General features: G+C 44.0%; 1 protein-coding gene across 1 annotated transcript in view; it reads right to left on the minus strand.

Annotated features, from left to right (window-relative positions):
- Positions 1-27800, minus strand: part of IGHMBP2 (immunoglobulin mu DNA binding protein 2) — a 96395-nt gene that overhangs the window by 17772 nt on the left and 50823 nt on the right. Inside the window, exons 8-13 of the mRNA XM_056526716.1 lie at positions 22841-23015; positions 19428-19610; positions 15614-15732; positions 11438-11532; positions 8902-9025; positions 1713-2546 (exon numbers count right to left, since the gene is read on the minus strand). Of these exons, the coding sequence (XP_056382691.1) occupies positions 1713-2546; positions 8902-9025; positions 11438-11532; positions 15614-15732; positions 19428-19610; positions 22841-23015 (1530 nt within the window). The remainder of the gene's footprint in view (positions 1-1712; positions 2547-8901; positions 9026-11437; positions 11533-15613; positions 15733-19427; positions 19611-22840; positions 23016-27800) is intronic.

Raw genomic sequence — 27800 nt, forward strand, 5'->3', positions numbered from 1 at the left:
CCATGGACTAATTGACCAGGAATATATATAATGTATAACCTGGCTGCACGTCTCTAAACCATGTATATGGAATAAGGAACCCAGCACTCACCGGCAATGCTAAATCATGTGGATTTATTGATCCATAGTAAAATTCATTACATGAAGGACGCGTTTTGGCATTTTGCCTTCCTCAGCTTGCTGCCTATGGCAGAAAGCTGAGAAAGGCAATATGCCGAAACGCGTCCATTATGTAATGATTTTTACTATGGATCAATAAATCCACATGATTTAGTATTACCGGTGAGTGCTGGGTTCCTTATTCCAAATACTGGTCTGCTCCCATCTCGTGCACCACCACCACAGATGGAAGTGCCAACCTGACTATTACCAAATTATCGAAACCATGTATAACCTGGCCGCATGTCTCTAAACTATCTATAACAGCCTCGTTGTTCACTCTCCATAATCCTGGCACCATGGTGATGCCAGGGGGACAAAGCACGACCGCCGAGGCCTCCGATTGGCTGCAGTGGTTATGTGATGTCTGCTTAAGTAACTCTGAAGCACCGTCCTTGAGGCAGAACAAAAACAAGGGATCAGCAAGGGAATGGTGGGGGAGGTGTAAGCACAACAGGGGATTGGCGTGGGAACAGAGGGGGAGGGGACAGTTATTTTAAAAGGTGGATTACCCCTTTAACCAAATGCCAGAGGTAAAATATAGGTGAGGTTCTCAAGACTGACACCATATTGAGTCCTTTTCAATTAGCCCACGCATGTCCTACACAGGACTTATGTGAAGTGCCATAACATTTTTTTCCATATACTGGTCTGCTCCCATCTCGTGCACCACCACCACAGACGGAAGTGCCGACCTGACTATTACCAAGTTATCGAAACCATGTATAACCTGGCCGCATGTCTCTAAACCATCTATAACAGCCTCGTTGATCACTCTCCATAATCCTGGCACCATGGTGATGCCAGGGGGACAAAGCACGACCGCACGACACTTTGATCAGCATGTTTTTCTATATTAAGATGGAAATATCCTTTTATATAGATAATTTTAAGACTATTTACACCTTTGCAACCAATTTTTGTATTGCTCTAAGAGCAAATTTGTAAATAGTCTTTATTAAACATTAATCCAACTAAGGCTGGGTTAACACCACGTTTTAGGCAATACGGGACTGCATACGACTAAAGGGAGCTAAAACCGGGCGCTCCCGTATGCGGCCCATATGTAATGTATTTCATTGAGCCAACCGGAGTGAAACGCTGACTCCGTTCGGCCCATTTTTGCCCTGTATGCGGTTTTCACACCAGACCTAAAACCATGGTCTACCACAGGAGCACCCGGTTTAAGCTGCCCCCAGCCGTATGCGGTCCCGTATTGCCTAAAATGTGGCATGAACCCAGCACATATATAAAAAATCTTTAAATAAGAATTGGATATAGAATTTGCTAAAACATTTAGGGTGAATTTATCAATGCTTGAAACCAGAAAAATGAGCACGTTTTTTGTGCGGGGCTCTCAATTTTTGCACTAAACACAGAAAAATTAGCAAAGTTTCCCACAAAGATAAGGCTTGCGCAAAACATGGCAACTTTTTTACCCCAGTTTTTTGGTGTCAAGCATTGATAAATCCCCCTTTATATATAGAAGTTATAAACGCCTTTATATAGGCCATGGTATAGCTGCAGGATAAATGCACTGTAGCGTAACCTACTTTTAGAACCAGTCTTCTTCTTTTCTGTAGCTTCCTTTTTCTTCTTCTCTTCAAGTTTTGCGTTCTCCCTCTGCATCCTTTCCATATGTAGAAGCTTCAGATCAGGAGTGGCTGAGGGGACACCACTGCTGACCTCTTTCTGCTTTACAGTTTTTTCCACTGTCTGCAGTTGTAAATGTTTCTGAATGACAGATTCATCTATTGTCGGAGACTCGGGGACAGCTGAAATTGCTTTGGTTTTGGTGAGGGAAATACATCTATTTCTGCCGTCGCCGGAGCTTACATGCTGCAGTCCATATTCTTCAGCAATCTGATGGACCATCAATCGGTCATGTGATGTAAGCTCTGATGGGAACGTGAACTGGGTCTTATTTTTATCTTCAAAAAACTGAAGAATTGTCTCTCTTAGGCTGTCCTTACTGGAGGTATCTTCTGTTTGCACATCTGTGCTCCCAATTGTTTTCTTATTATGAGCAGAGTCAGCCATCTTTGCCTTGCCGGTCCCTTTAGGCAGACTGTCGGCAGTACTACTGGATTTTTGGCTACCTACTTTTGGAGCACCAGTCTTTTTTGATTTGGTGTTACTTTCTTTTCTAACACTGGCTTCTGCCTTACAAGCACTGCCAGTGTCATGGGAATACTTCTCAGGGATGATGTCATCAAGGTATTCAAAAGCAGTCCGGACTTCTCCTTGTTCAGTGAAGTAAGTCACCAAGTCCTTGAGAAATTGGTTGTTCCCGACAGTGTGAGAATCGCAAATGACAGCCACGTGACGGCGGGCACGCGTAACAGCTACATTTATCCTTCTTTCTTCAGCCAAGAACCCAACTTCACCTAAAAAGAAACACACCACTTGTATTATGAGAAAGCTATTATACTAACTAGGAGAACAATAATTAGTACAATCTTGTTCTTCCTGTTATTAAGTACATTAATACAATGCAAATATAAGAACTACCTGGCATGTACAAGTAAATGGATGAAAATAGTAAAAGGAGGCATGTCTGTTTATCAGCAAATACCGTATTTTTCACCGTATAAGACGCACTTTTTCTTTTTCAAAACTGTGGGGGGGGGGAAAGTTGGTGCATCTTATACGGCGAATACACACACCTATCGGGTCGGTCCCTGCGGCCATCAACGGCCGGGACCTACGGCTAATACAGGACATCACCGATCGCGGTGATGCCCTGTATTAACCCTTCAGACGCGGCGATCAAAGCTGACCGTCGCGTCTGCAGGGAAAGAGACACTAACCCGGCTGCTCAGTCGGGCTGTTTGGGACCGCTGCGGTGAAATCGCGGCATCCCGAACAGCTTACAGGACACCGGGAGGGACCTTACCTGCCTCCTCGGTGTCTGCTCCGTGCCTGGATCCCCTGCATGACGGCGCTCTCCTTCGACGTCATCACGTCGTCGCGCACGCCGTCCCGTCATCCAATAGGAGCAGCGTGCGTAGCGACGTGATGATGGAGAGCGTGGATCCCGGGGAAGAAGAGGTCCGAGCGTCGGGGACACCACGGGGACGCGGCGACAGCAATGGAGCGACATCCAAGGCAGCGGTGACAGGTGAGTACTACCTCCTATACCAGTGGTCTTCAACCTGCGGACCTCCAGATGTTGACGGCTGTCCGGGCATGCTGGGAGTTGTAGTTTTGCAACATCTGAAGGTCCGCAGGTTGAAGATCACTGTTGAGTTCAGAATCTTTTTTTTCTAGATTTTGCACCTTTAAAATTGGGTGCGTCTTATATGCCGGTGCGTCCTATATTCATTAACATATTTTCATATAACGCCTAGAAACATATGAATAAACTGACAACTAGATGCTGCCAATTAGGGGAGTGCCCCTACATACTGTGACATGGTCCAATTGGAGTGTATGCACAAGACCCTTTGACAAATGGAAAGGTAACACCCAGCTGCCAATCTCTTCCTATCTTTTTAGATGGAACAACAAAGGAACGACATGGCTGGAGTTCTTAGCAAAGATTATTCTTAGGGGGCTCTCCAGGTATTAAAGAGTACCTGTCATGATCTAAGTTAAATTTTATAATCCTCCCAGTTCTCTGCTCACCTAATGGTAAACCACCCCCTGCCTTTATTTTTTATAATTTTTTAAGTTTTCTACCTTGATATTGCTCTGTATTTTCTGCTCAGTCAGATTCACAGATGGGGAAGGGGCGTTACCCAGCAGGTGTGACATCATCTGAAGCCATACAGGGGAGAACTTCCACCCTCACTCTGCTACACACAGCCCAGAGCAGTTCAGTGTGTGAGATGAGTTATGATTGGCTGAGGCTGTACCCCCCCCCCCCCTCAGCACTCCAGATTGCATTTTAGATTTTAGACTTCTGCCTGGCCAGCAGGAGTCCAAAGTCTGTGCAAAATATAGGAGGATATGTGCTCTTGACAAGTAGAGAGACACCTAGTGGCAATTTTTTTAAACTCAAATAAAACATAGAAAACGTAATTTTTTTTTTTAACAAAATGCATCAGAAAGATTTTTTATTCACCATAAGGAGTGCAATAGCAAAAATTAGTTTTAATGACGGTGCCCATTTAAACAACGATGGAAGCCCTGGGTTCCACAGAACAGGGGCCCATCTCTAACCTCTGAGCGCTCCAACCCCTCACTTTATGAAACTGGTCTCGGCAGTGACGGCCTACTCAGCCAATCGATGATTGGCTAAGAGGTCTGTCAATGCTGAGACCAGTTTGTTTTGGAAAGTGGGGGCAAGAGCGCTCAAAGTTAGGGAACGGGCCCCATTTTGGAGATTGCACGGGGTCCCAGCATTCGGACCTCGTGCGATCAGACACTTCTTCTTCTATTACTCCATGGCCGAACGTGCCCATTGTAAGCATTTTTTTAGGTGGATGGTGGTCAGCGCGGGCACTATGACTGTTCTGCAGTTGCACAGTCCTATACACAGAAACATTTAGTACACAATTTGTGATACAGTAGCACTTTTGTGGAATAAATCCAGACAGACTAGCCCTCATCCCCTATCATTGAGAATTCAGCATCCATGACCCTGTTGCATGTTTTCTGTTTGTCCTTCTCCTTTGGATCACTTTTGGTAGATGCTAACCCCTACATACCAGGAACATGCCATAAGAGATGCTCTGATCCAGTCATCTGTCAATCACAATTTGTCCCTCGCCTGATTCAATAAGATCCTCACTATATCACATTATTTCCTGCAAGAACTGACAGATCACTTGCTGTCTAAATACATCCCACCCCTTGACCCCTTACCTTTCACAACCTGAAAGGTAGGTCTAGCCGAAAAGACTGACTGAATATGTATTTATATTCAGATGTGATGATTAGATATTACATTGGCTATTTAGATTATGAAAAATAGAATGTGCATAAAGAAGCTAAAGCGTGTGCCAGCTAATAGACATCTCCTAGCAGTCACAGTACCTGGGGGGATCACAAGGCGCACTACTATATGATTTCATCTGTAAATGAGAGTTTTCATAGCTGCTATACACAGATGAGCAGAGCTTAATCTATTACAGGCAGTGTAATTAATCTATAAGATTAACCCTGTATCGCCACCAAAACCAACAAACCTGGTATATATGAGCAAAAATAGATGTCTCTGGAAATACTGCTACCCAAATGATGTGTGTAGTCGGGAGAAAAAGCATATCTTAACCTGGCATTTTAACTTTATTGACAAAAACATAAATAACATGTATTCTCTATGGCTCCCATGGCTGGAGTGATCAGAGTACAGTGCTCTAGTATCCCTGGGGGCTCCTATACAGAATGTGTGCTGACCCCACGCTCTATACAGCGGAAAGATTTGGGGCCCCAATGTGGAGATTGTGGGGGTCCTAGAGGTCGACTCCCCCCCCCAAAATAAACATAATCAGACATCTATTCCCTATCCTGTGCATTGGGACTATGTTTTTAAATGCTGGAGTACGCCTTCAATAGGGCATGGTCAGATCCAAAAACCTTTTAGATGTTTTGTAATATTTTTTTTCCCCCTCTATGGCTATTGTGTGGTATATAGAAAAATAAAATAAACATCTACTTACCTCAAGCGCTACTGCAGTTCCTCTGGTGTCCCCTGCAGCCATCAACTTTCTGAGCTGCAGCGTGACGCTGGCCACAGCGACGTCCCACCTGGGCCAGTGATTCGCTGAGCAGGAGTATGACACATTGGGCCTAGGTGCATCCATAGATGATGTCACGCTGGTGCTCAGGAAGACTATCGCTGCATGGGACCAGAGGAGGACACTGGAGGCCCCAGCAGAGTTCTCCTATAATGATTACCTGTCAGTATAAATCCTTGCCATCTCCTATTAAGCTGTTGAAATTCAGCCATTTCTTTGTTTTATTTGGCCTGGGAAAGCTGGGTGAAATATAATAAGGTTGCCAATACAGACTGTCACCCAGACTTACCAGTCCTATGCAAGATTGCTTGGCAAAGAATAAGCACCCGTCACTGCTAGATATGTTGAGTGCAGGGGACACCACATGATGATGGCTGGTAATTACTGACTAATGATATCTGTCACATGCTAATTACCTTAATGAGTTGTCACTGGGTCACTCGCTGATTGTCCCAATGTGGGTGTATGCTACATCTGCATTAGTGTATCCAAGTATGTGACATTTCAAGAATGATTTCCCAGAATTCCACAAAACCGTTAGATTTATTTCCCATTAGATTTATTTTAATATTATATACTCATACTAATTCTTTGTACAGTGCTCTGAATTCCACGTTAGACCAATCTTCCAGAACAATGAAAACAAAATTGTAATTTGAGGGTCGGCCATACATGAATTATTACACAATTATTGTGCATTTTTTAGGAGGGGTTTTTTGGGGGACACAAGGTTCTTGTTTTTTTTTTTTTTTTTTTTAAATAAGTCCAGGTGCTACAAATGAAATCATACCCCCTGTTCTGACCTCCCACAACTGTCGTCATCAAGATTGTGCCCAGTTCCTATTGCACTCTGGTTTGCTCAGCCAGCTGCCAATTGTTGGCTCAGCAGGCAGATCCTGCAATGGGATGAAGTGTAGAGAGCAGCAGGGAACAGGTGCCATCGGAAAGGCAGCAGCAGGGGATAAGGACAAGGGAGTATAGATTCATTTTTATTTTTGCAGCAAAAAAAATTGGTCTCTGAAAAATCAATTTAAAGGGGAACTCTAAGTTCTTTTTCCCTATCCACAGGATAAAGGAAAAGTGTCCAATTGCGTGGAGTCTGACTGCTGGGACCCCCTCAATCTCCAGCCCGGCACCCCGGTTCTCCACACACACCCTGCATGGATTACTTTTGACAACCCTCCCTCCATGTATCTTTATGGGAAAGCCGGAGATACAGCGCTCGTGTATTTTTGACATGGAGGGGCATGACGCCACTGCTTTGTGCGGTGGTCAACAGTAATCCGTGAATGGAGCTGTGGCCAGAAGATCGCAGGGGGTCGAAGTGGTCATATTCCCCCTGTGAGCGGACACTTATCCCTATCCTGTGGATAGGGGATAAGAACTTATGTACTAGAATTCCCCCTTAAAGGGGTAGTCCAGTGGTGAAAAACGTATCCCCTACCCTAAGGATAGGGGATAAGTTTGAGATCGCGGGGGTCCGACCGCTAGGGCCCCCTGCGATCTCTCTGTACGGGGGCCAGGCCTCTCCGGCCAGATAGCGGGTGTCGACCACCGCACAAAGCGGCGGCCGACACGCCCCCTCAATACATCGCTATGGCAGAGCCGGAGATTGCCCAAGGCAGCGCTACGGCTCTGCCATAGAGGTGTATTGAGGGGGCGTGTCGGCCGTCGCTTCGTGCGGTAGTCGACACGCCCCCTTCCCGTGGGCTGTCGGGGCCCCGTACAGGAGATCGCGGGGGGCCCCAGCGGTCAAACCCCCCGCGATCTGCAACTTATAAGTTGTTCACCACTGGACTACTCCTTTAAAGGGTTTAGGCAATTCTGCAACCTTCATTTTATTTGCTTCAATGCAACTAAAATAAGAAATCGAGAGGCCAAGCCATCCCTGAAACGCTGTTGGATTTTTTTGGGGATTTTTTTTGGCCTAACTAACTCTTAGTAAGTCCTGTAGCTGTGAGTGACGTCACTACTATCATCTTCACTCTGCAGCATGCAGGTAGAGACGCCGCCGGCCGGGGAAGTTCTCCCTGCAAACTGCACGGATTACTATACAGTCCAGTATAATCGGCAGAAACATCGCAGATACTGGAGGAATAGGATCAGACCAGAAATACACATCAATAAAGGTAAAACATCTTATGAATATATTCAAATACTTGGCTAAGTTGTGACAAGTACATCTCGCTCTGTAACACAGAGGCATGGGTTCGCACACACTACTGTGCGCTCTCATGCACATACGTATATCGGACAACAGAACTATTTGTAAGACCTCTACTAGCACTACTGACGGTCAAATAACTTTGTAAAATAATAAATCGAGTAACTAGGTAAACAGACTTGATTAAAGGGGTTGTTTTAGATAAGAAGAAAGGGTCTGTTATTAAACTGGAAACAGCACCACTCTTCTTTATTGGCTAGTATTGCAGTTTAGCACCATTTCATTTAAGCCACTTAATCCCACTAATTTGTGTATACAGCTCCTATGCAGGCCAAAGTATCTCTATGGTTACAGACTACAAAACAAACCATGACTGTAGTCTGATACTTTACTTGTGTACAACCTTCTATACTGCACTCAATAGCTTAGCACAGTGTTTCCCAACCAAGGTGCCTCCAGCGGTTTCGAAACTACAACTTCCAGCATGCCCGGACCGTGTTTGGCTGTCTGGGCATGCTGGTAGTTGTAGTTTTGCATTTCCTGGTTTGGGAAACACTGGCTTAGCATGAGGAGGAGGATCTGACAGTATGCATGGTTTGTGAATTGGTAGTCAATTTGAACTTTTTTTTTTTTTTTAAGTTACATTAGGGCAATGACATTTTTTTAAATGGTATATATTCTGTAAAACAATATCTTCTGACTGCAGGAAATCTGCTCCAATAAAGAAAAAGATATGTGAGGCAATGCAATAGTATATCACATACAAAGGAATATCCATGGGGACAATCTTTCTGTGTCTTGTTCTATTCCTGGTGCAGATCCAGTAACCGCTGGATTGGAGATAACCTGCCTTATGTATGCCCAGATTTAGTCAACATTGTTCTGATCACTGACCTTTGGCATTGGACCTGACAAAGGATAATATCACAGCTTCTTTCTCTCTTCCTTGAAAGCCATCCACAGATTTGATTTCAAGATCTGAATATCTCTGCCGGAGACACTGTCGGAGCAAATCCACCTGGAAATGAGACATGAGAATTTGTTGGTCTTTATTAAAGAATGATGTATCGGTGTAGTCCTACTTGCAGGATACATACAGTAATGGCTGCATTCATCGCCTGCGTTTGTGAACACTGAGAACTTCAGTGGATGCTACCTAAGTGTAAATCATGGAACACACAAATGCACAATAGCTGAAGATGTGGTTATATGCAATATGTGGACAGTCCATAGATTTCATTGGGAGCTGTATAATGCTGCACGGGAGGAAACATACCCGGTGATTAGTTTGGATGGGAGAACAGAGGATATGTTACCTAGAAAACAGCTACCAGATTGCTGCAATGGTTACATACAGTAGCTATGGGTGGTGTGATGAACTGTACCATTATTTTACATATTCATAGATGCAAATCAATAAAACACACCTTTCATTCCTTGTCAAAGTGGCATGGAACAGGCACTTAGGTGCCATGTAATGCCTCTTCCTGCTCTCATACACCGACCTCTCCATCCTCAACCCCTTTGCTTGACAAAGAGGGGTCTCCGAACACTCAGAATGTAGAGTGGGCAAGTCACTTGGGCAGGGAATAGTGCAGCCCTGAGTTCACTCAGACCACTGTCCTTGTCTTTTGGGGTGCCCACCTCATTAATAGGATGACCCCAGCAACAGTGCCAGACCCTACAGTGCAAGACGTAGTAAAGTCCAATAAATAAAGCCTGTACAGAAATCAGTATAGAAGGTCAGGACACAATGCAATAACAGGCATAACACAAGAAACAAAACACGGGATAAACAGACAAACAGCAAAGAATAATCAGATGGGCCGAATCCAAACCTAGAGAGCTCCCAGTACAAATACGGAAAACAGAAGAATAGTCAGGTCACTAAGCTAAGGGTCAAAATATACAGGATAGATCAAGCAAGGAGTAATAGAAGAGCTAGTACAGAAAGAACTTAGCTCAGGCAAAGAGTAAAAGGCTAGCTGAGCATTTATATGCCACCTGAGAAGGGGGTGGACGCTGAGACCAGATGTAATTGGCCTGTCGGCCAAGCCCCGCTTCGCCAAAGCAACACAGGATGCATCAGCCAACTCTGGAGGAAATAACCATTTTGCTAGAAACAGATCTACTCATTACAGGGAAAGACTAAGCACTAGCGCTCTGACAGTGACTGTGTACACGTGGTAAGGCAATGAAGCTGCCACTGATTCAGGTTTACATTTTAAGGTTTGGTATTTCCAGAATTCTGTCTTTTACAATCTCGTTGCCATTGTGCTCCAGCATGTTCACTCCCTGGCCTGCTCCCTTTTGTTATGTGAGAGCCGGGTGTAGCGAGGAGCAGCGCTCTTATCCGCCATCCCCTCCCCCACAGACTCTCATGTTGCGGAAGGAGGTGGGCCAGGGAGTGAATATTGATGAGGTAGGGGAGCTGGGTGAGCTGGAGTGCAAATGGCAACAAGATTGTAAAGGGCAGAACTAAGTATCTAACCTAAAAATGTAAGTGCTGTTATTACAACTATTCACCTGTACTATAACCCAGTATATTGAGTTTAGTGCGGGTAAAATAGCCATCAGATTCTTTTTAACGGTGTGTGGCATTTAGCACTCCACTGGAAATTATAGGAAAAATAATATATTCTTTTTCCAGAATTCCCAACTGAGTGCAAAATGGCTGAACATTTTCCACACATTGTTAAGGTGCTCTCCTCAAGGAGAACAGATACCCCAAATTGATAAGCCTCTCACATGCCAAGCCAGATCAAACATACTCTGTACTGATGAGGAAGGAGCACGATTGGGTTAAATCTACCTTTTTAGAGAGATATCTGGCTTGGCAAAATTTTCCAGTCAGTTAGCAAGACTCCATAGCAAGTGATAGCAAGTGTCACCTGACCAAGAGGCATATACTGTACATTGACTTTACATATTCTTTTAATACAAAAATATGGCCCATGCATAGGATTTCAGCAATCAAAGGAGGTGTAGGCCGGAAAGCACAGTGTAGGAGAAAGGAGAGAGGCATTAGAGGGCAGGGCACTTCAGTGCCTTAGCCACGCCTCTTTGACACTCCAGAGTCGGCATAAAAGGCATTTTGTTATTGTATTGCAGCCACGGACAAGTGAAATAACGCTTAAAGCTTATCACACTGCACCCATAGCTATGTAACCATTTTAGAAGTCAGGTAGCGATTTTCTAGGAGACCGATTTCCTTTAAAGTGAATGTACATGATATTACAATTTATATAGAGATATAATCTACATTAGCAGTTTGTATAGATATTGTTTTACTTTTTGTACCAAATCTTGAGTTACAGCCAGTTGTCTACCCTGTAACAATAAAACAATTGGTTGGGAGGTTTGCTGTGTATGCTCTAATAATGGAATGGATGGGGACTCTACAAGGACTCCTGCAAATATCCCCCCTCACCTGAAGATTGTAGGGCGCTATAACCGCAATATCACAGGCTTTCAGGCCAGCGTTGGTCAGAGCCTGAACATGTAAATCCACCAGCCGCACCTCACCTGACAGGAACAAAAACAACAATATACAGAGCTGCAAGGGAATGAGGCTTCACATCGCATTGTGCCAAACGTACATTTATTTTACACCATGGTGACATTATTAGAGATGAGACTGAAGTAAATGGACGCTAAGCTGTCACTACACAATGTACAGGGCTGTTTGCTACGGTCTCTCTTCTTTGTATATATGGGAACAGCTGATCAGCACAGGTGCCGAGTATGGATCTGATACTGATGACTTATACTGAGGAAATCAATACAATAAGCCCAGAAAACCCCTATAAGAAACGGAAACAATTCATCTTTATTATGTAAACTGGACATGTTTTCAATCTTACTCCCTTATGAATGTTGTAAATGAGTAGAAAACAATGATGGATTATCTGAGTTCTACAACACATTTCTCAACAACTGATCATACATCTCACCTCTTCACATTTCATTCATAAGGGACAAAAATGACATTTTATTAGAGAATTGCTATGCTATGCAGGGGGGCTCTGACAATACAGATATAAGTCCAGGGCAGTGTTTCCCAACCAGGGTACCTCCAGCTGTTGCAAATCTATAACACCCAGCATGCTAAACCCTCTCCACCCAGGCTGTTATCTGCCAATGAGTTGCACAGTGCAGACTGCCAGAGCAGTAGAGTATTTGCTGACTGACCTGCAGGGCAATTGCATGGTATCTGCAATTTAAAGGGGTACTCCGGTGGAAAACTATTTTTTTTTTATTTAACTGGTGTCAGAAAGATAAACAGATTTTTAAATTACTTCTATTTAAAAATCTTAATCCTTTCAGTACTAATCAGCAGCTGTATAATACAGAGGAAGATATTTTCTTTTTTCCACAGTGCTCTCTGCTAACACATCTGTCCATGTCAGGAACTGTCCAGAGCAGGAACAATTTCCCACAGCAAACACATCCTGCTCTGGACAGTTCCTGACATGGACAGAGGTGTCAGCAGAGAGCACTGTGGTCAGACTGAAAAGAAGTTAAAAAAGAAAACAACTTCCTCTGTATTAAACAGAAGCTGATAAGTACTGAAAGGATTAAGATTTTTAAATAGAAGTCATTTACAAATCTAAAGTAAAGAAGGACTCGGCACCACCTCTATTAGCACTTGGGATATAGCTATATTCGGTTTTCCTGTGTCTTCCCTTGCAACTGCTGGAGGGACTTCAGTGGTGCTCTACGTTAGGACAAGTCCATTCAATATGTGTATAACAGAGAGATAGAAAAACGGAGCAACTCACCACACCGACCCAGGTATACTTTGCAAGTGGTTCTTTATTCCATATCTTCAACCATAGAAAAGAAGCAGGGGAGAGTGAACGTAGGACGCGGGGGTATCCTCTCGGTGACGGGACCGTTTGGCGCCGAGGCGCTTCGTCAGACCGGGATAGTGAGGTCACGGGAAGGGGTGTGCTTTAAAACAGGTAAGACCCAGTGACGCTTGTCATTTACAAATCTGTTTAACCTTCTGGCACCAGTTGATTGAAAAAAAAAAAAAAAAAGTTTTCCCCCAGAGTAACCCTTTACCACTTTTAGTGTTACGTTGGTGCACTTGACCCGCCTCCAAACCTTACTGCACACACAGGGCTGCGACAGGAAAGCCCTGTGTGTCTGTTCATAGCAAAATGTAGTGTATTTCTCGCAGCGTGAAATACTGAAAGCAATCCCACTGAAAGCAATAAGAGGCTGCTGCTCCATATTTTCTTAAGCAGAGTTCCGCTAAGAAAATATGTAGTGTGAATGGGCCTTAATCTTTAATGTGTTAAATACTGCTGTGTGAATGAGGCCCTTAAACTGCTATATAGGCACCTCCCACAAAGGGGGACAAAAACCAGGCATCCAGTGATATTTATTTTGCCATTTATCAATGCAGTGTTCGGCTCTATGCCACATTTTTAGATTAGAAGAGCTGTTTCTTCCCGAGGACTTGAACTCCGGTCACTGTACAGAAATGCCTTATGAACAATTCTCTAATACATATTTCAGATCTGATTTAATCCCTGTGTGAGTAGAAGCGACATGGTATCAGAGCAGACAACTGAGTTTGCCCTTCTGGCTGGGGGTCAGGAAAATACAGACATCAGTGTGTGTTCACTGAACAAAGCCAGAGACAAAGCCTACAAGCACAACGCACTTTTATTGTAGTGATGACCCCCACAGGGCAGCCATGGCGAGATTCAATTTCTTACGGATGTCTTTCAAACATAACCCACTTCTAAGGGGAGTAGTTTGCTATACAGATCTAAGACTTCTTCTACAGCTGCCTGATATGATCTGCAATACTGTAAGCTATGTTCAACTTGATAAAAGGATCCAAATTACTGAATCTCTGGACCATTCCGGCTGCCATTCGCTTACATTATTGTTGGCAGCAGATCCCTATTCACAAAGGGGAATATGCTACCCACTGATAATGATTTTTAGGGCCACACGATCCCATTGACCTGACTTGTTTATTAGCTGATGGCTGGGCCTTTTACACATGCCTGTTCGACTTCCCATGTGAAAAAGGGGTACTCCACTGGCCAGTGTTCGGAAGTAAATGTTCTAAATGCTGTTTTCGCTCTACGTGGGTCAGCCACGCCCCTCGTGACAACATGGTCACACCCCCTCAATGCAAGTATATGGGAGGGGGCGTGACGGACATCACTCCCCCTCCCATAGACTTGCATTGAGGAGGCGTGACCATGTATCGAGGGGCGTGGCCAACCCCGCAGCGAGAAAACAGCGTTCAGAACATCTACTTCCGAACGCTGGCCAGTGCAGTACACCTTTAAAGAAAAAAGGGAAATATAAAAAAATCTGTCAGGTCCAGCAAAAGCCGGTTTACTCTGGACAAAACGATTACACTACATTATACTTGGCACCAGAAGTGTAACTTGTATCTCTGGGCCACAATGCAAAATCTGCAGCTATGAGCCTTAGTTGCAGATTCTGTTCAAGAGCAGTAAAGTAGAGTGCTGGACAAAAAGGGCATGACGGACACCAACAGATCTACTTACTCGATTTTAGTCATACATATAAACAAATATACGCAAATATACGATAGCAGTCATACAGTCAACCTGAGGTTCTTTCCTAGCAATACTATTTACAAAATTAAAGGGGGGAAAAGTGCATCTAAAACATAAATTTTATTAGGATCATTAAAAGCTCACCAAACACTGTTGTGAACCCTACTACCAATAAAATACAAATTTTGCCAGCCACTGCTGGTCTCACCGGATAGTAATAATATAGGTGATGTGAAGATATCAACAGTCAATAGATCAAGAGTGCATGAAAAATCAATTATTCCCCGACGAGTTTCTACCACTGTTCGTGGTGTCTTCAGGGATAATTGAAGTAACAAAGTCTGAGAAATAAATAAGTTGCCACATAAAAATAATAGGTTTGTACTATGTACTTTGTATTATTTTGATGTGGCAACTTATTTATTTCTCAGACTTTGTTACTTCAGTTCCCCCTGAAGACACCACGAACAGTGGTAGAAACGCTTTGAAGCTTGAGGGAATAATTGATTTTTCATTTACTCTTGATCTATTGACTATTGATATCTTCACATCACCTATATTATTACTATCTGGTAAGACCAGCAGTGGCTGGCAACATTTACAATAGTGTTTGGTGAGATTTTAATAACGTTAATAAAAGTTATGTTTTAGATGCACCTTTTCCCTCCTTTCATTTTGTCTTTTAATTAAATAGATTCAGCCTCAGATGCCCCAAATTGAGCAAAAGCAGATGGAAACATAACCCTTAGGTAGCACAGGGAACCCCCAGACATCAGGGCCCTAGTGCAACTGCTTCCTCTGCACCCCCTAAAATGAAGCTCTAGCTTTGTATGGGGACTGTGCATGATACAGGGACTGAAAGAAAAGAGAATGCCAATGTTGTGAAACACCTTTCAGGCCCAATACTCAGTTTTAATGGTCTTTAAAGGAGCTTTTTTTTTTACTGAAATAGGTAAAACAGGACACTGCATTGGATATAAATGATAAAAACAAATTTGGCAAAAGTGTGGCCCTATGTAATGAATACAGAATACCGCACTATGTGACCTTACCTGGATTACCCTTTGACTGCTCATCTTCAATGTCTATCTCAAACAATCCACAGTGAGCAGTATCAATAAGCAATAAGGGAATACTAGTTTCATCTGTTGCAGTCACCCCTGGTAAATCCCTACAAGAGATAATAGAAAACACATACATGAAAGTGTCACTGTCATTAAAAAGTACCTGTCACCAAATAAAGTGTTCTCAACTACCTCAGGCTATGTTCCCTAACTACTCCTAACACCCCTCCTGCCCTTAAAAACAGTTTCAGAGCTTTAAAAAGCTTTGTATCATACTTTTCCTTCTTGCTCGCATTGTGCAATTTCCCAGCAGGAGAAAGTGGGTGTTTCCCAGCAGGCATAACATCACTGAAGCCTGCTGAGGGACCACTTCCACCCTCACATTGTTGCAGCATTGTAATGAATAGAAGACCTCAGGTTCTGTGCATGTTTCAGTGTGTGTTGCTATCAGTGAGGCTTTCCTACAGCTTTCAGTCTGTGCAGCTTTCTGTGAGAATCTGTGGATCTTTCACTTTCTGTGCAGCTGTCATTCAAGCTCAGTGCAGAGAAGCACTTCCTGAGTTTGGACTCCTGCCAGGCCGGAAGGAGACAGAACTCACTGTATTAATTGCAGCAGGGAACAGAACAGAGCCACCTAGTGGCCATTTTATATATTACATTTTAAACATATTTATGTTGATAATTTTAAAAGCAAGTGAATAGGAAAGTGTCTGCTAATTACACAAGGAAAACTATATTAAAAGTTTTATTTGGTGACTCTCACTCCTGATACCCACTGTGATTAGGAGTTATTACTCTTTGAAGTGCACTGCAGCGATCTTCACTCCCCTGATGGCTGCTCTATTCGCCCAGACATAGACCAATGCAGTGAAAGTGTATAATTTGTTTGACAGCTGGGGATCGCAGGACTGAGAACCAATGCGTTCTAAACTTTTGTCTGGATAACACATCAACATTTTTTAAATTACACTAATTCTTTAATCTACCTGCTACATTTTAGGTAGTCACATGTGATTTGTATATTTAAAATAGCAATGCACTTGGGATATTTGTGTAACTACCATGTTTCTCCGAAAATAGGACCGGGTCTTATATAAAATTTAGCCACAAAAAAACACACTAGGGCCTATTTTCAGGGTAGGGCTTATTTATTTACAGTACGGTATGCACATTGAACAACATGGCGGTTCCACGGTACGGTATTTACACCCCCCTCCCCATTATCAACATGTGATGGGCGCAGCTCTGCCCCCCAACGTCCCTGCGCCCCCCTGCCGGTTTATAAGCCCAGCGCTGCACACCACATCGGGGGACTAATCATTTGTCACCCGCGAGCGCAGCTTCTCTCCCCCCCTGCAAATAATTGTCAGCCGCTGCGCTGTATCTATTCCTGTGCCCGGGCTGCAAATATTAAAAAACAAACTTTAACTTACCTTTGTCCTCCGTTCCCCCTGTTGCTAAGGCACCGGCCTCCGTCCTCCGCTGTTCTTGCTGCTTCCTGGGGATGGGAACGTCACAGACCCTTCAGCCTATCACCGGCCACAGCGATGTCCTGCCTCGGCCGATGATAGGCTGAGCCGACTGCCATGTAAGAAGCCGGCCGGCTTCTTGCATCACAGTGGGCTCGGCCTATCATCGGCCGAGGCGGGACATCGCTGTGGCCGGTGATAGGCTGAAGGGTCTGTGACATTCTCATCCCCAGGACCGCAGCAAAAACAGCGGAGGACAGGGAGGCTGGTTCCTTAGCAACGGGGAAATGGAGGACGAAGGTAAGTTAAAGTTTGTTTTTAATATTTGCAGCCCGGGCATTGTCTAGGTCAGTGGTCTTCAACCTGTGGACCTCCAGATGTTGCAAACATTTGCAACATCTGGAGGTCCGCAGTTTGGAGACCACTGGTCTAGGTCTTAATTTCGGGGTAGGGCTTATATTGCAGCCCACCCCGATAATCCAGCTAGGGCCTATGTTCGGGGTAGGTACTATTTTCGGGGAAACGCGGTAGTAGAGTATTGGTAAAACTGATCTATGGTTTTCTAGGATCTTGGTATACAGAATATGTGAAAGAAATATAAAATGCAACAAGGAGTATGCGGCTAACTGTATTTCCAGTTTACAATGTCATAATCTGCTGCTCGGCTGGAGTTACCTATAGGCACAGTAGACCTGGTCCTATAGACTGCTTCTAACAGAATTAACATACTGTTCCACTGCAGTGAGTAAGGGAAGCTGGCAGGTTTCCCTGGCGAAGATGTCCCTTATATTGTTTCTTAGAGTTTATATGGTTCCCTCCAAATGACATTACACTTTTTCCTCAGGATTCTCCACTCTGCTTCCGGGAAGGCACCACGCCGGATACCATGTATCATGCATAGTGGAGCTGCCCAGTGGTTGCAGAGCTCTGGAGGCAGGTGCTGGATATTTTGACTGAAATTGGAGTACCGCATCCCACAGACTCCCTCATTCTGCCTCTTGAGCTGTAAACCTAGCAGAATGCCTTTCACCTGTTCAGATTAGCTCCGTTTATTTCATAAGCAACCCACATTTATATAGCTTGATAGTAAAAACAACAGTCATTGGTATTGGTAAGGGTTATTGACACGGTCAGTCTGATCCTATTGAATGAGAAGTTATCTGCCAATCTTGAAGATGGAAATAGTCTTCCCATTGTCCACCTATTCAACATTGTATGTCTCTTTACTAAGAGGGCGATGGATTGTTTGGGGAGGGGGCAATATAGCTTATCCCCTATCCTAAGGATAGGGGATAATTTATAGATCGCGGGGCGTCCGAGCGCTGGGGCCCCCGGGATCTCCTGGACGGGGCCGCGGCAGTATGCTGCAAAGGGGGCGTTCTGTCCCCGCATGACGTGGCGGCCGACACGTCCCCTCCATGTACCCCCTAGAGATACATGGAAGGGGCGTGTCTGCCGCGGCCCCGTCCAGGAGATCCCAGGGGGCCCCAGCACTCGGACCCCCACGATCTATAACTTATCCCCTATCCTTTAGGGGATAAGTTATGTTGCGCTGGAGTACTCCTTTAACATTTAAACACCCTTAATAGCACACGATCATGTACAGATGTAGCACATTTTACCCTGAGCTTTAATTTAAATACCATAATAAAAGAAATTACCGTACATTGAAATGTCATTGAAAATGTCAAGATAAAGTTAGTAAGTGACATGTATTTATATCTTATGTTAGTCGTGAACTCACAGTACTGTAGAAATGAGAGCAGGACAACAAGAGAGGGATGAGAAGAAGGATGCAGTGTGCACTTAAAGCAACGCATGACCTAATGTGTGGCCTACTAGACGGGCAAAGTCTAAAACTTGTTACAAACATTAGATTAATGTTGGCCGAACCTGACAACCATCTAATATGTTTGGGGCCCTCCTGACCCTTTCCTGGCAGTAGATGCCCGGGAAAAGAAGGGTCGGACATGTTGAGTTTAACAAGCATGATTATTCTGTTCCAATAGGAGATAAGGCCACCAACAGATGAGTCTAGCAGCAGCCTTCCCCTCTTTCCCTACAGTGAACACAAGCTCGGCTGAGCAAGCATTCATGTATATGAGGATTCTGAAAGCAATAAGCGCCAACCAAGCAAGACATTGGCAAAGGCCACAAATATGTAAACCCAGTTGTGTTCCACATAGATCATGATTTTAGTTACACATCAGACGACACAACTATTATACCTAGTGCATGCAAACCCATAAACCTAAGAAGCATTTGATGACATTAACTATTACTCTTAAGCAAGGAAAACATATGAAAAATACTGTGATTCACACTTGACTTACTTGAGTAAATGTTGTGAGACAGAACAATGTGATTCCAGCTTCCCACCGTACAGTGCATGCGATGCCCACTGCATTATACAGTCATGCATACGATATTGTACAGTCAGCATTTTCACCACCCTGTCTCCATACTTCTCTATAACACGTTCCATTAAACTCAGGGACAAACCCTTAGCCGCAGCCCTGTAAACAACAGAATAATAGTGGAAGCATTTACTATATGCAATATATAGACAAGCTGAATGGCAAGGAGTAGTAATGCTTATAAATGACTTTACAATGGATATTATGTTTACCTCAGCTTCATAATCTACTTCTGTTGTTTGTTGTATGTTAAAATACAGGACTACTGAAATAAACACAGAAATACCCATCTAACCTTGTAATATGAGGACATAGTGGAAAAGAATAATAATAAAAAATAAAAATAAAAACTGAATACTAAATGAATAATAAAAAGGAATGGACCACACAAAACATGCCCTCCTTCATGCAACTCTGAGATAACTAGCTGCAGCAGGAGCCCCCCCCCCCCAGCTCATTGCGATGACAGACAAATAATGTTAGGCCTCACCCATTCCACAGGCCCCATCCATCAATCATTTGCAGCCAAAAAAGAAGCGTGGCTTAAAACCTAGAGGACGTAGGGTGTACAGGTACGCCCTGAGCATCAAGGACTTAGGGCACCTGTACGCCCAGAGTCCCGCTGCGGCTATGATGTGAGTGCAGGAGTTGCACTTGCATCATGGACCGCGAGTTTGGGCTGCTATCAGCAGCCAGGGACCCGTAGTTAATGGCAGAAATCAGTGATCGCACTGATGTCTGGCATTAACCCCTCAGATGCCATGATCAATATTGATCCCAGCATCTGCGGCGGTTCTGGTGGCAGATCTTATCGCCAGCGGTACAGCCCCAGGTATCAGATCAGCTAAGATAGCGGGCGAAGGTCTGCTTACATGCCTTCTGCAGCCATCATGGTATCTTCAGAATTACAACACAGAACCCCAGGGGGTTCACCAATTCCTTCTAAGGTTGCATTCACACCACGTTTAAGAGATCTGGCTGCCGGATCAGGCTGGAAAATGTCAAAATGTTGCGCTCCTGTATCCCAGCCAGGACCAGCGCCAAATCTCATTTATTTAAATGAGCCGACCGGAGTAAGATATTGACTCCAGTCGATTCATTTTTGCCCCTTATTCGGTTTTGTGGCCGGACTGAAAACCGTAGTATACCACAGTTTGCTCATTTAAATGAATGAGATTCGGTGCCGGTCTGAGCAGACCAGAGAAGTAGATCGCCAATAGATCGCATATGCATAGCACTGATCAGTATGTGCAATCTAAAGATTGCAATATATAGTCCCCTGTAAGGACTATAAAAAAAAAATTTTTTTTTAAAAGTAATAAAAGTGAATAACCCCCTCCCTCAAAAAAATATAAAATTCCCCTCTTTTTTACTATAAAAAAAAATTATTAATTAATAATCAAATCAATATATTTTGTCGTTACAAAGTAAATTTGGCCATGCAAAAAACAAGCCCTCATATGGGTCTATAGGGGGAATAATAAAAAAGTTATGGCTCTTAGAAGGTGAGGAGGAAAAAGCGAAAATGCTAAATTGGAATTTTCCTGTGTCCCAAGGCCAAAATGGGTTGTGTCCTTAAGAGATTAAAGTAGGGGCGTGGCTTGGAACTAACTTAGGCAAGTACAGCCGAAAAAGCGCAGTTGGTGCCAAATACCAAAGGGGGCCGGGACCGGTTTAGTGTACAGGGCATGGTGTTTATTTTATTACTAGCTGAGTACCCGGCGTTGCACAGTTTTTCCTTCCTAATCCTTGTTGGGGAGGAAAATCAACAAAGGAGGAAGCTTTTGACTTCATATCCCTTTCGCATATATTGTTGTCATATCCCAACCTCCTATCCCGTCATCATATCCCAAACCTCCTATCCTGTCCTCCTTTCCTGTCCTCCTATCTCGACCTCCTTTCCCGTCCTCCTATCTCGACCTTCTTTCCCGTCCTCCTATCCAGTCCATCTATCCCGTCCTCCTATCCAGTCCATCTATCCCGTCCTCCTATCCCGTCCTCTTATCCCGACCTCCTATCCCGACCTCCTATGTCGACCTCCTATGTCGACCTCCTATCCCGTCCTCCTATGTCGACCTCCTATCCCGTCCTCCTATCCCGACCTGTAATATGTGTACCAGTTATTGAAATATCTCCAGCCGTACGGAAGTTATGTGGGAACATATATTTCCCATTGATTTGCATGGGACTTTAAACAAAAACCCCCACCCTCACAAATGGGGGTAGTTAAGGGTTAAATTAACCATCCTATATTTTAAGTGGACATATAAGTAACATGTGACCAAGTATTATCGAAATATCTCCAGCCGTTTGGAAGTTATGCAGTAACATATATTTCCCATTGACTTGTATGGGACTTTAAATATAAACCCCGCCCCTGGCTAATGGGGGTGGAAAGGGTTAAATCACCTATCCCATGTTTGTTGTTGACATATAAGTAACATGTGTGCCAAGCTTCATGTTAATATCTATAGCCGTTTGGACGTGATGCTGGAACATACACACATACATATACACAAACGTGGAGTTTTATATATATATATATATATATATATATATATATATATATATTATTAACATAGGGATTTTAATTTCAGATTACTTAAATTAACGAAATGATTTACCTAAAAAATTCTGATAATACAATATTACAAAAACTATATTAAAAAAGGAGGCGGATCAATGTATTTTCGGTTTGCGTCCAAGCACTGCCTAAATTTTTGATTTCCCTTTCGGTGCATCCCCAATATTAAAGGTCAATAGCAGTAACAACACATTGTACTCAATTGCACAGCAGATCAGACAGGATAGATTTAAAGGGATACTCTGCCCCTAGACATCTTAACCCCTTATTCAAAGGATAGGGGATAAGATGTCTGATCGCGGGGGTCCCACCCCTGGGTCTCCCTGCTGCACCCGGCTTTCGTTTAGAGCGTTGGGTGTAATGCCGGAGGCTCGTGCAGTCACGCCCTCTCTCATAGACTTGCATTGAGTGGGCATGGCCGTGACATCACGTGCGGGGTGTGACCGTGACGTCACAAGTCCCTGTCTCGCATCGCTAGTCATCCGACATGGAGCGAAGTTCGCTCTGTGCACTGGATGTCTGGGGTGCCGCAGCTGAGATCGCGGGGGGTCCCCAGCGGTGGGACCCCTGCAATCAGACCTCTTATCCCCTATCCTTTGGATAGGGGATAAGATGTCTAGGGGCAGAGTACCCCTTTAACTTTTAGTGTCCCCAGTTATTGTTTCATAAGATACCACAAAGTGTAACTAATTGTTATGGCTCTGATATAGTACAAGGAATGACAATGTAGCCGCCATCTTCTTACTTGTGAGAGATGATGGTGGGTGGTAGCTGTTTGTGATCACCGGCCAGGATACACTTCTTTGCCTGCAGTAGTGTGATCCAGCAACTCGCTTCTAACGCCTGAGCGCACTCATCAATCACGACCAGGTCAAAATAATTCTCAGGAAGCAGCTTCAGAGGACCGTCCAGGGAGGCGCCTGGCACAGGGAAGAAGTTGGATACAGATCAATGAGTCTCCGACACTGTCATTTCTCAATAAACTATTATTGGTAATTAGTATAGAAAAATAAGCTTCATTAAATGTAACGGGGAGAGGGCATTGCGCCGAGCCAGATCTCGGAGATCATTCCACAATCTGTTTGCAGAGATTAGGTGAACACTGGCAGCCTGGAAGCCAAATCGGGTCCAAAACCTTGTAGACAACATCAGTCATGTGTAAGGAGCAGAAACTATAGAGAACGTACTGTCCTATATTCAACCAGTCACATTCGTGTCTTCTGTTATTAAAATTTCACAGTACTTATTATCTAACATGTCATTTTATTATGTCCTTCACCCCTGATCTGCATCAGTGTCTTTTGTTGCTGGATTAAAGCATGAGACACAGTAAAATAACAATAATAAAGTATGCAGCTACGCTCCTGCTTCTCTTGACCTGCTGTGACTCAAATACCATGGTAACTATGGCTAATACAACTGCAAAACACAATACATGAAGATACACCCGAGTAAAAAAAAAAACAATGCCGCTGCCTAAGATTACTCTACTCTCCTAAACACACTACAGTTCAATAGATCATCAATATAGACACAAAAACATAATAATGATAATAATAATAATTACAGTTACATTTTTTTAATCTGACATCCCTCAAACCAGAATTGTTGACAATCTTACACTTATTTCCAGCATCTTTTATGTTAGAGTTATTTATTCCATAGCATCATTACAGTGTACGTTCTCTTTCAATAGTTGCTGGACAAAATCTTTTTCTGCCAAAGCTATTCCTCTCCCTATACATATGCATGATGGGTGTAAAATCACCTAAACAATTGACATGAATCAGCTAAACATGACCGGGGACAGAAGACATGTTGAATTTCAACTACTCTATATTTTTGTTCTTGGGGAATTTGGCAGCAACTTTTCCCCTCTGTCCATTCAGAACATGATAAAGAGGTATTCCGTCCCTAGACATCTTAACCCCTATCCAAAGGATAGGGGATAAGATGTCTGATCGCGGGGGGGTCCTGCAGCTGGGGACCCCCGCAATCTCGGCTGCGGCACCCCAGGTGCACAGAGCGAACTTCACTCCATGCCGGATGACTGGCGTTGCATGGTGGAGGCTCGTGACGTCACGGTCATGCCCGCTCATGACATCACGTCCATGCCCCCTCAATGCAAGTCTAAAGGGAGGGGACATGACGTCCGTCATGCCCCCTCCCATAGACTTGCATTGAGGGGGCGTGGCTGTGACGTCACGAGCCTCCGGTGCTGCACCTGACGCTCTAAACAAATGCCGGGTGCAGTAAGGAGATCACGGGGGTCCCCAGCGGTGGGAACCCCACAATCAGACATCTTATCCCCTATCCTTTGGATAGGGGATAAGATGTCTAGGGGCGGAGTACCCCTTTAAGGCTTGCTCAAGCATTTATGTGTATAAAGGGATCAGGAGAAATAACTGTTGACCTAACATCAGGCAATAGTATTTGTATGGCCAATTATACAAAAAGGTCTAAATACATAACACTTACATATAAAATACACTAATAGAGAAGTACAGAGAGCCCAACCCGTGAAAACCAACAGTGTTAATACATCTTCAATAGCTGTTGAGCAGAGTTCCTTTGGCCGACAGCTATTCCTCCTCCCTATACAAATGTGGGCTTGACCTGGACCCATAACACATAAGACAGTCGACTGTTCCCGTCTAAAGGCTGAATTTTCTCTAATGTAAATAGGGGCCATTACAATGTAAGAAGCAATAGTGAAAGGGCAGAGGGTGGAGATAAAAGCTGCTTATACAGTAGATATCAAAAGTCTACACACCCCTTGTAAAATGCTAGGTTTTTGTGATATATTATATATTTAAAATAAACAAACTGGACTTACCTCCTGCCACCCCTCTGGTGCCACTGGTATTCCGCTCCCGAGCTTCACAGCGATCCTCTTCCTTCTTGTGGTCTACGCGTCACACTGTGGCTCAGCTAATCGCCGGCTGCAGCCATGTCCTGCCTCAGACGGTGACTGGCTGATTGTCAGTGTGATATACGGAGCCCAGGCCTTGGTGCCGGGGCCCAATACTTCACACTGCTGCTCAGCCAATCACCAGCTGAGGTGGGACATCGCTGCAGCCAACAATTAGCTGAGCCACAGTGTGACGCGTAGACCACAAGAAGGAAGAGGATCGCTGTGAAGGTCCGGAGCGGTATACTAAAGGCAGCAGGGGAGCGGCAGAAGGTAAATCAAGTTTGTTGCTTAAATGCCATCATTCCAGGCAAGTTTAGATTTTTTTTTTTTTTATCCCGGAGTACTTCTTTAAAGAATGAGACAAATATAAATAAATGTCAAAACTTTTTCCACATTTAATGTGACCTATAACATGAACAATTTAATTGCTAATCAACCAAATCTTTGAGGGGGAAAGAAAAAAAAACTGGTTGCATAAATGTGCACACCCTCTTATAACCAGGAAGTGACCCGTTTAGAATTAACCCCTCACAATTCTCAAAAGCATCAGATGAAACACAGTGAAAACAGTCATCATCAAGTGAAGAAAATATGGCACAACAGAGACGTTATCAAGAACTAGACGTCCCTCCAAAACAGATAAAAAGACCAGAAGAAAACTGGTGAGGAAGGCTTCAAGGAGGTCTACTGCAACATTAAAGGGGTACTCAGCTGCTCAGCATTTGGAACAAACTGTTCCGAACGCTGGAGCCGGCGCCGGGAGCTTGTGACATCATAGCCCCCCCCTCAATGCAAGTCTATGGGAGGGGGCGTGACGGCTGTCACGCCCCCTCCCATAGACTTGCATTGAGGGGGCGTGGCGTGATGTCATGAGGGGGCGGGGCTATGACGTCACAAGCTCCCGGTGCGGGCACAAAACTTTCATGTATTCGTTAGAAAGCTAAAGATGAAGAGGACGTTCACCTTCTGGCATCATGATGACACAAAGCACACATCCAAACCCACAAAAGAATGACCCCACCAGAAGAAAATTAACATTTTGGAATGGCCCAGACAGAGCCCAAATCTTAATCCTATTGAACATCTGTAGGATGATCTAAAGAGAGCTGTGCACCGGGATGTCCTCGCAATCTGACAGATTTGCAGTGCAAGAACGTGTGGGTTAAATATTGCCACGTCAAGTGTCCTGCTAATAGACTCCTACTCAAAAAAGACTAAATGCTGTAATAAAATCAAAGGGGCAACAAAGTATTAGTTTAAGGCTAGGTTCATACTGCGGGATCTCCGGGCAGAAAATTACCGCCCGGAGATTCCGAGTGTGGCCAGCGCCGACTGAATCTGTTGGCACTAGGACCGCGCGGATACCGCAGTCTCCAATAGAATGCAATGTGTTCCGCCAGTATTTCCGCCTGAAGAATGAGCAACGCCAATTCACAAATTCTGAAGTGTGAATTTGTGAACGGAAACCCATTCACTACACTAGACATTTTATTTAGCGGAATTTCTGCCTGAAATTTTAAAGTAGAATTACAGGCGGAGATTCCGTAGTGTGAACCTAGCCTGAGGGTGTACACAGTTATGCAGCCAGGTTATAGTGTGTTAATGTTTTATTCTTTTCCCTTTAAAGGTTTCAGTTTGTTTTGCAATTGAATTGTTCACATTATCAGTCACTTAAAAAGGTGGAAATGTTCTTACATGATTTATTTTTGTCTCATTCTTTAACATCACAAGAACCTGGCATTATAACAGAAGCGTGTAGACTTTTATATGCACCGTATATGTGTGTAGTTTAGTTACTTCAGGGTGTAAGCTTTTTCTAAAGAGTTGTGTGTCCAGGTTGCTTTTGTAAAAGTTAATAGTAGGAGAGAGTCTGCGGTGCTTTAGCAGTGAGTTTCATTGTATAAGAGTTGTGTGGGTGTAATAATGGATAGGGTGATGTAAGGATGTATAAGACGGTCCAGTGATGACAGCAGATTTAGGGGGAGATAACAAGACAGACATATCCTGAGGGAGTAGATTGTAAAGGGATTTAAAGGGAAACAGTCATCAATTTCATGCTGCCTAACCATAGTTTTGACTCATAGTTCTCTCTGTTTTGGAAGAAGCTCCCGATGACCACCCTAAGAACCGGTCATGCTGCCAGTGATGAGCGGTTCTTGGGGCGGTCCCTGGCAGTGGCAGCAAGACAGTGATGACGGGTTCTCTTTAGATGTCAGTCTCCTGAAAGGTATTCTAGCTAACCGGCAGGAGAAGTGGTAAGAAAATAGGGGAGAAGTAAATTAACTGGGCAGCAGATCTGAAGATGGTTTGATGGGGGCGAAAGAGGTTACGAGGAGGCTACAGAGCACAATGTTGCAGTGTTGTGGGTGGGATGTGATAAGGGCATGTTTAGGTGACAAAAAGAAAGTAGCTCTAAGATGTTTTCTGAGCTGGAGGTGCTTAAGGGGTTAAATGGGATAGGGAAAGAGGAATTTTAGGATGTGTGAGGTGAAGAGAGAGAACTCTGGGTAAAAGAGGGAAAAATCAGAGGGAAAGCTCAGAACACAGAACCTTGAGGATGTAAGGAGGATAAATGCGGTGTGGGTTTGGTTAGACAATCATAAGGAGACACTAACCAATCAACGGCCCCTACCGTTCTCTGGAAGAAAGGGGCTGCAGTTCACAGGCACTTCACATTTTGCAGATTTCATGGAGAGACATTAATAATAAGTCGTCAGCTAAAACAATAGGACTATTATGTCCCATTATATTGATAGAAGCCAAAGAAGCACAGTATGAAGTTCTAGTGATC

This window comes from Hyla sarda, chromosome 6 (assembly GCF_029499605.1).
Source record: "Hyla sarda isolate aHylSar1 chromosome 6, aHylSar1.hap1, whole genome shotgun sequence".
Taxonomy (NCBI): Eukaryota; Metazoa; Chordata; class Amphibia; order Anura; family Hylidae; genus Hyla; species Hyla sarda.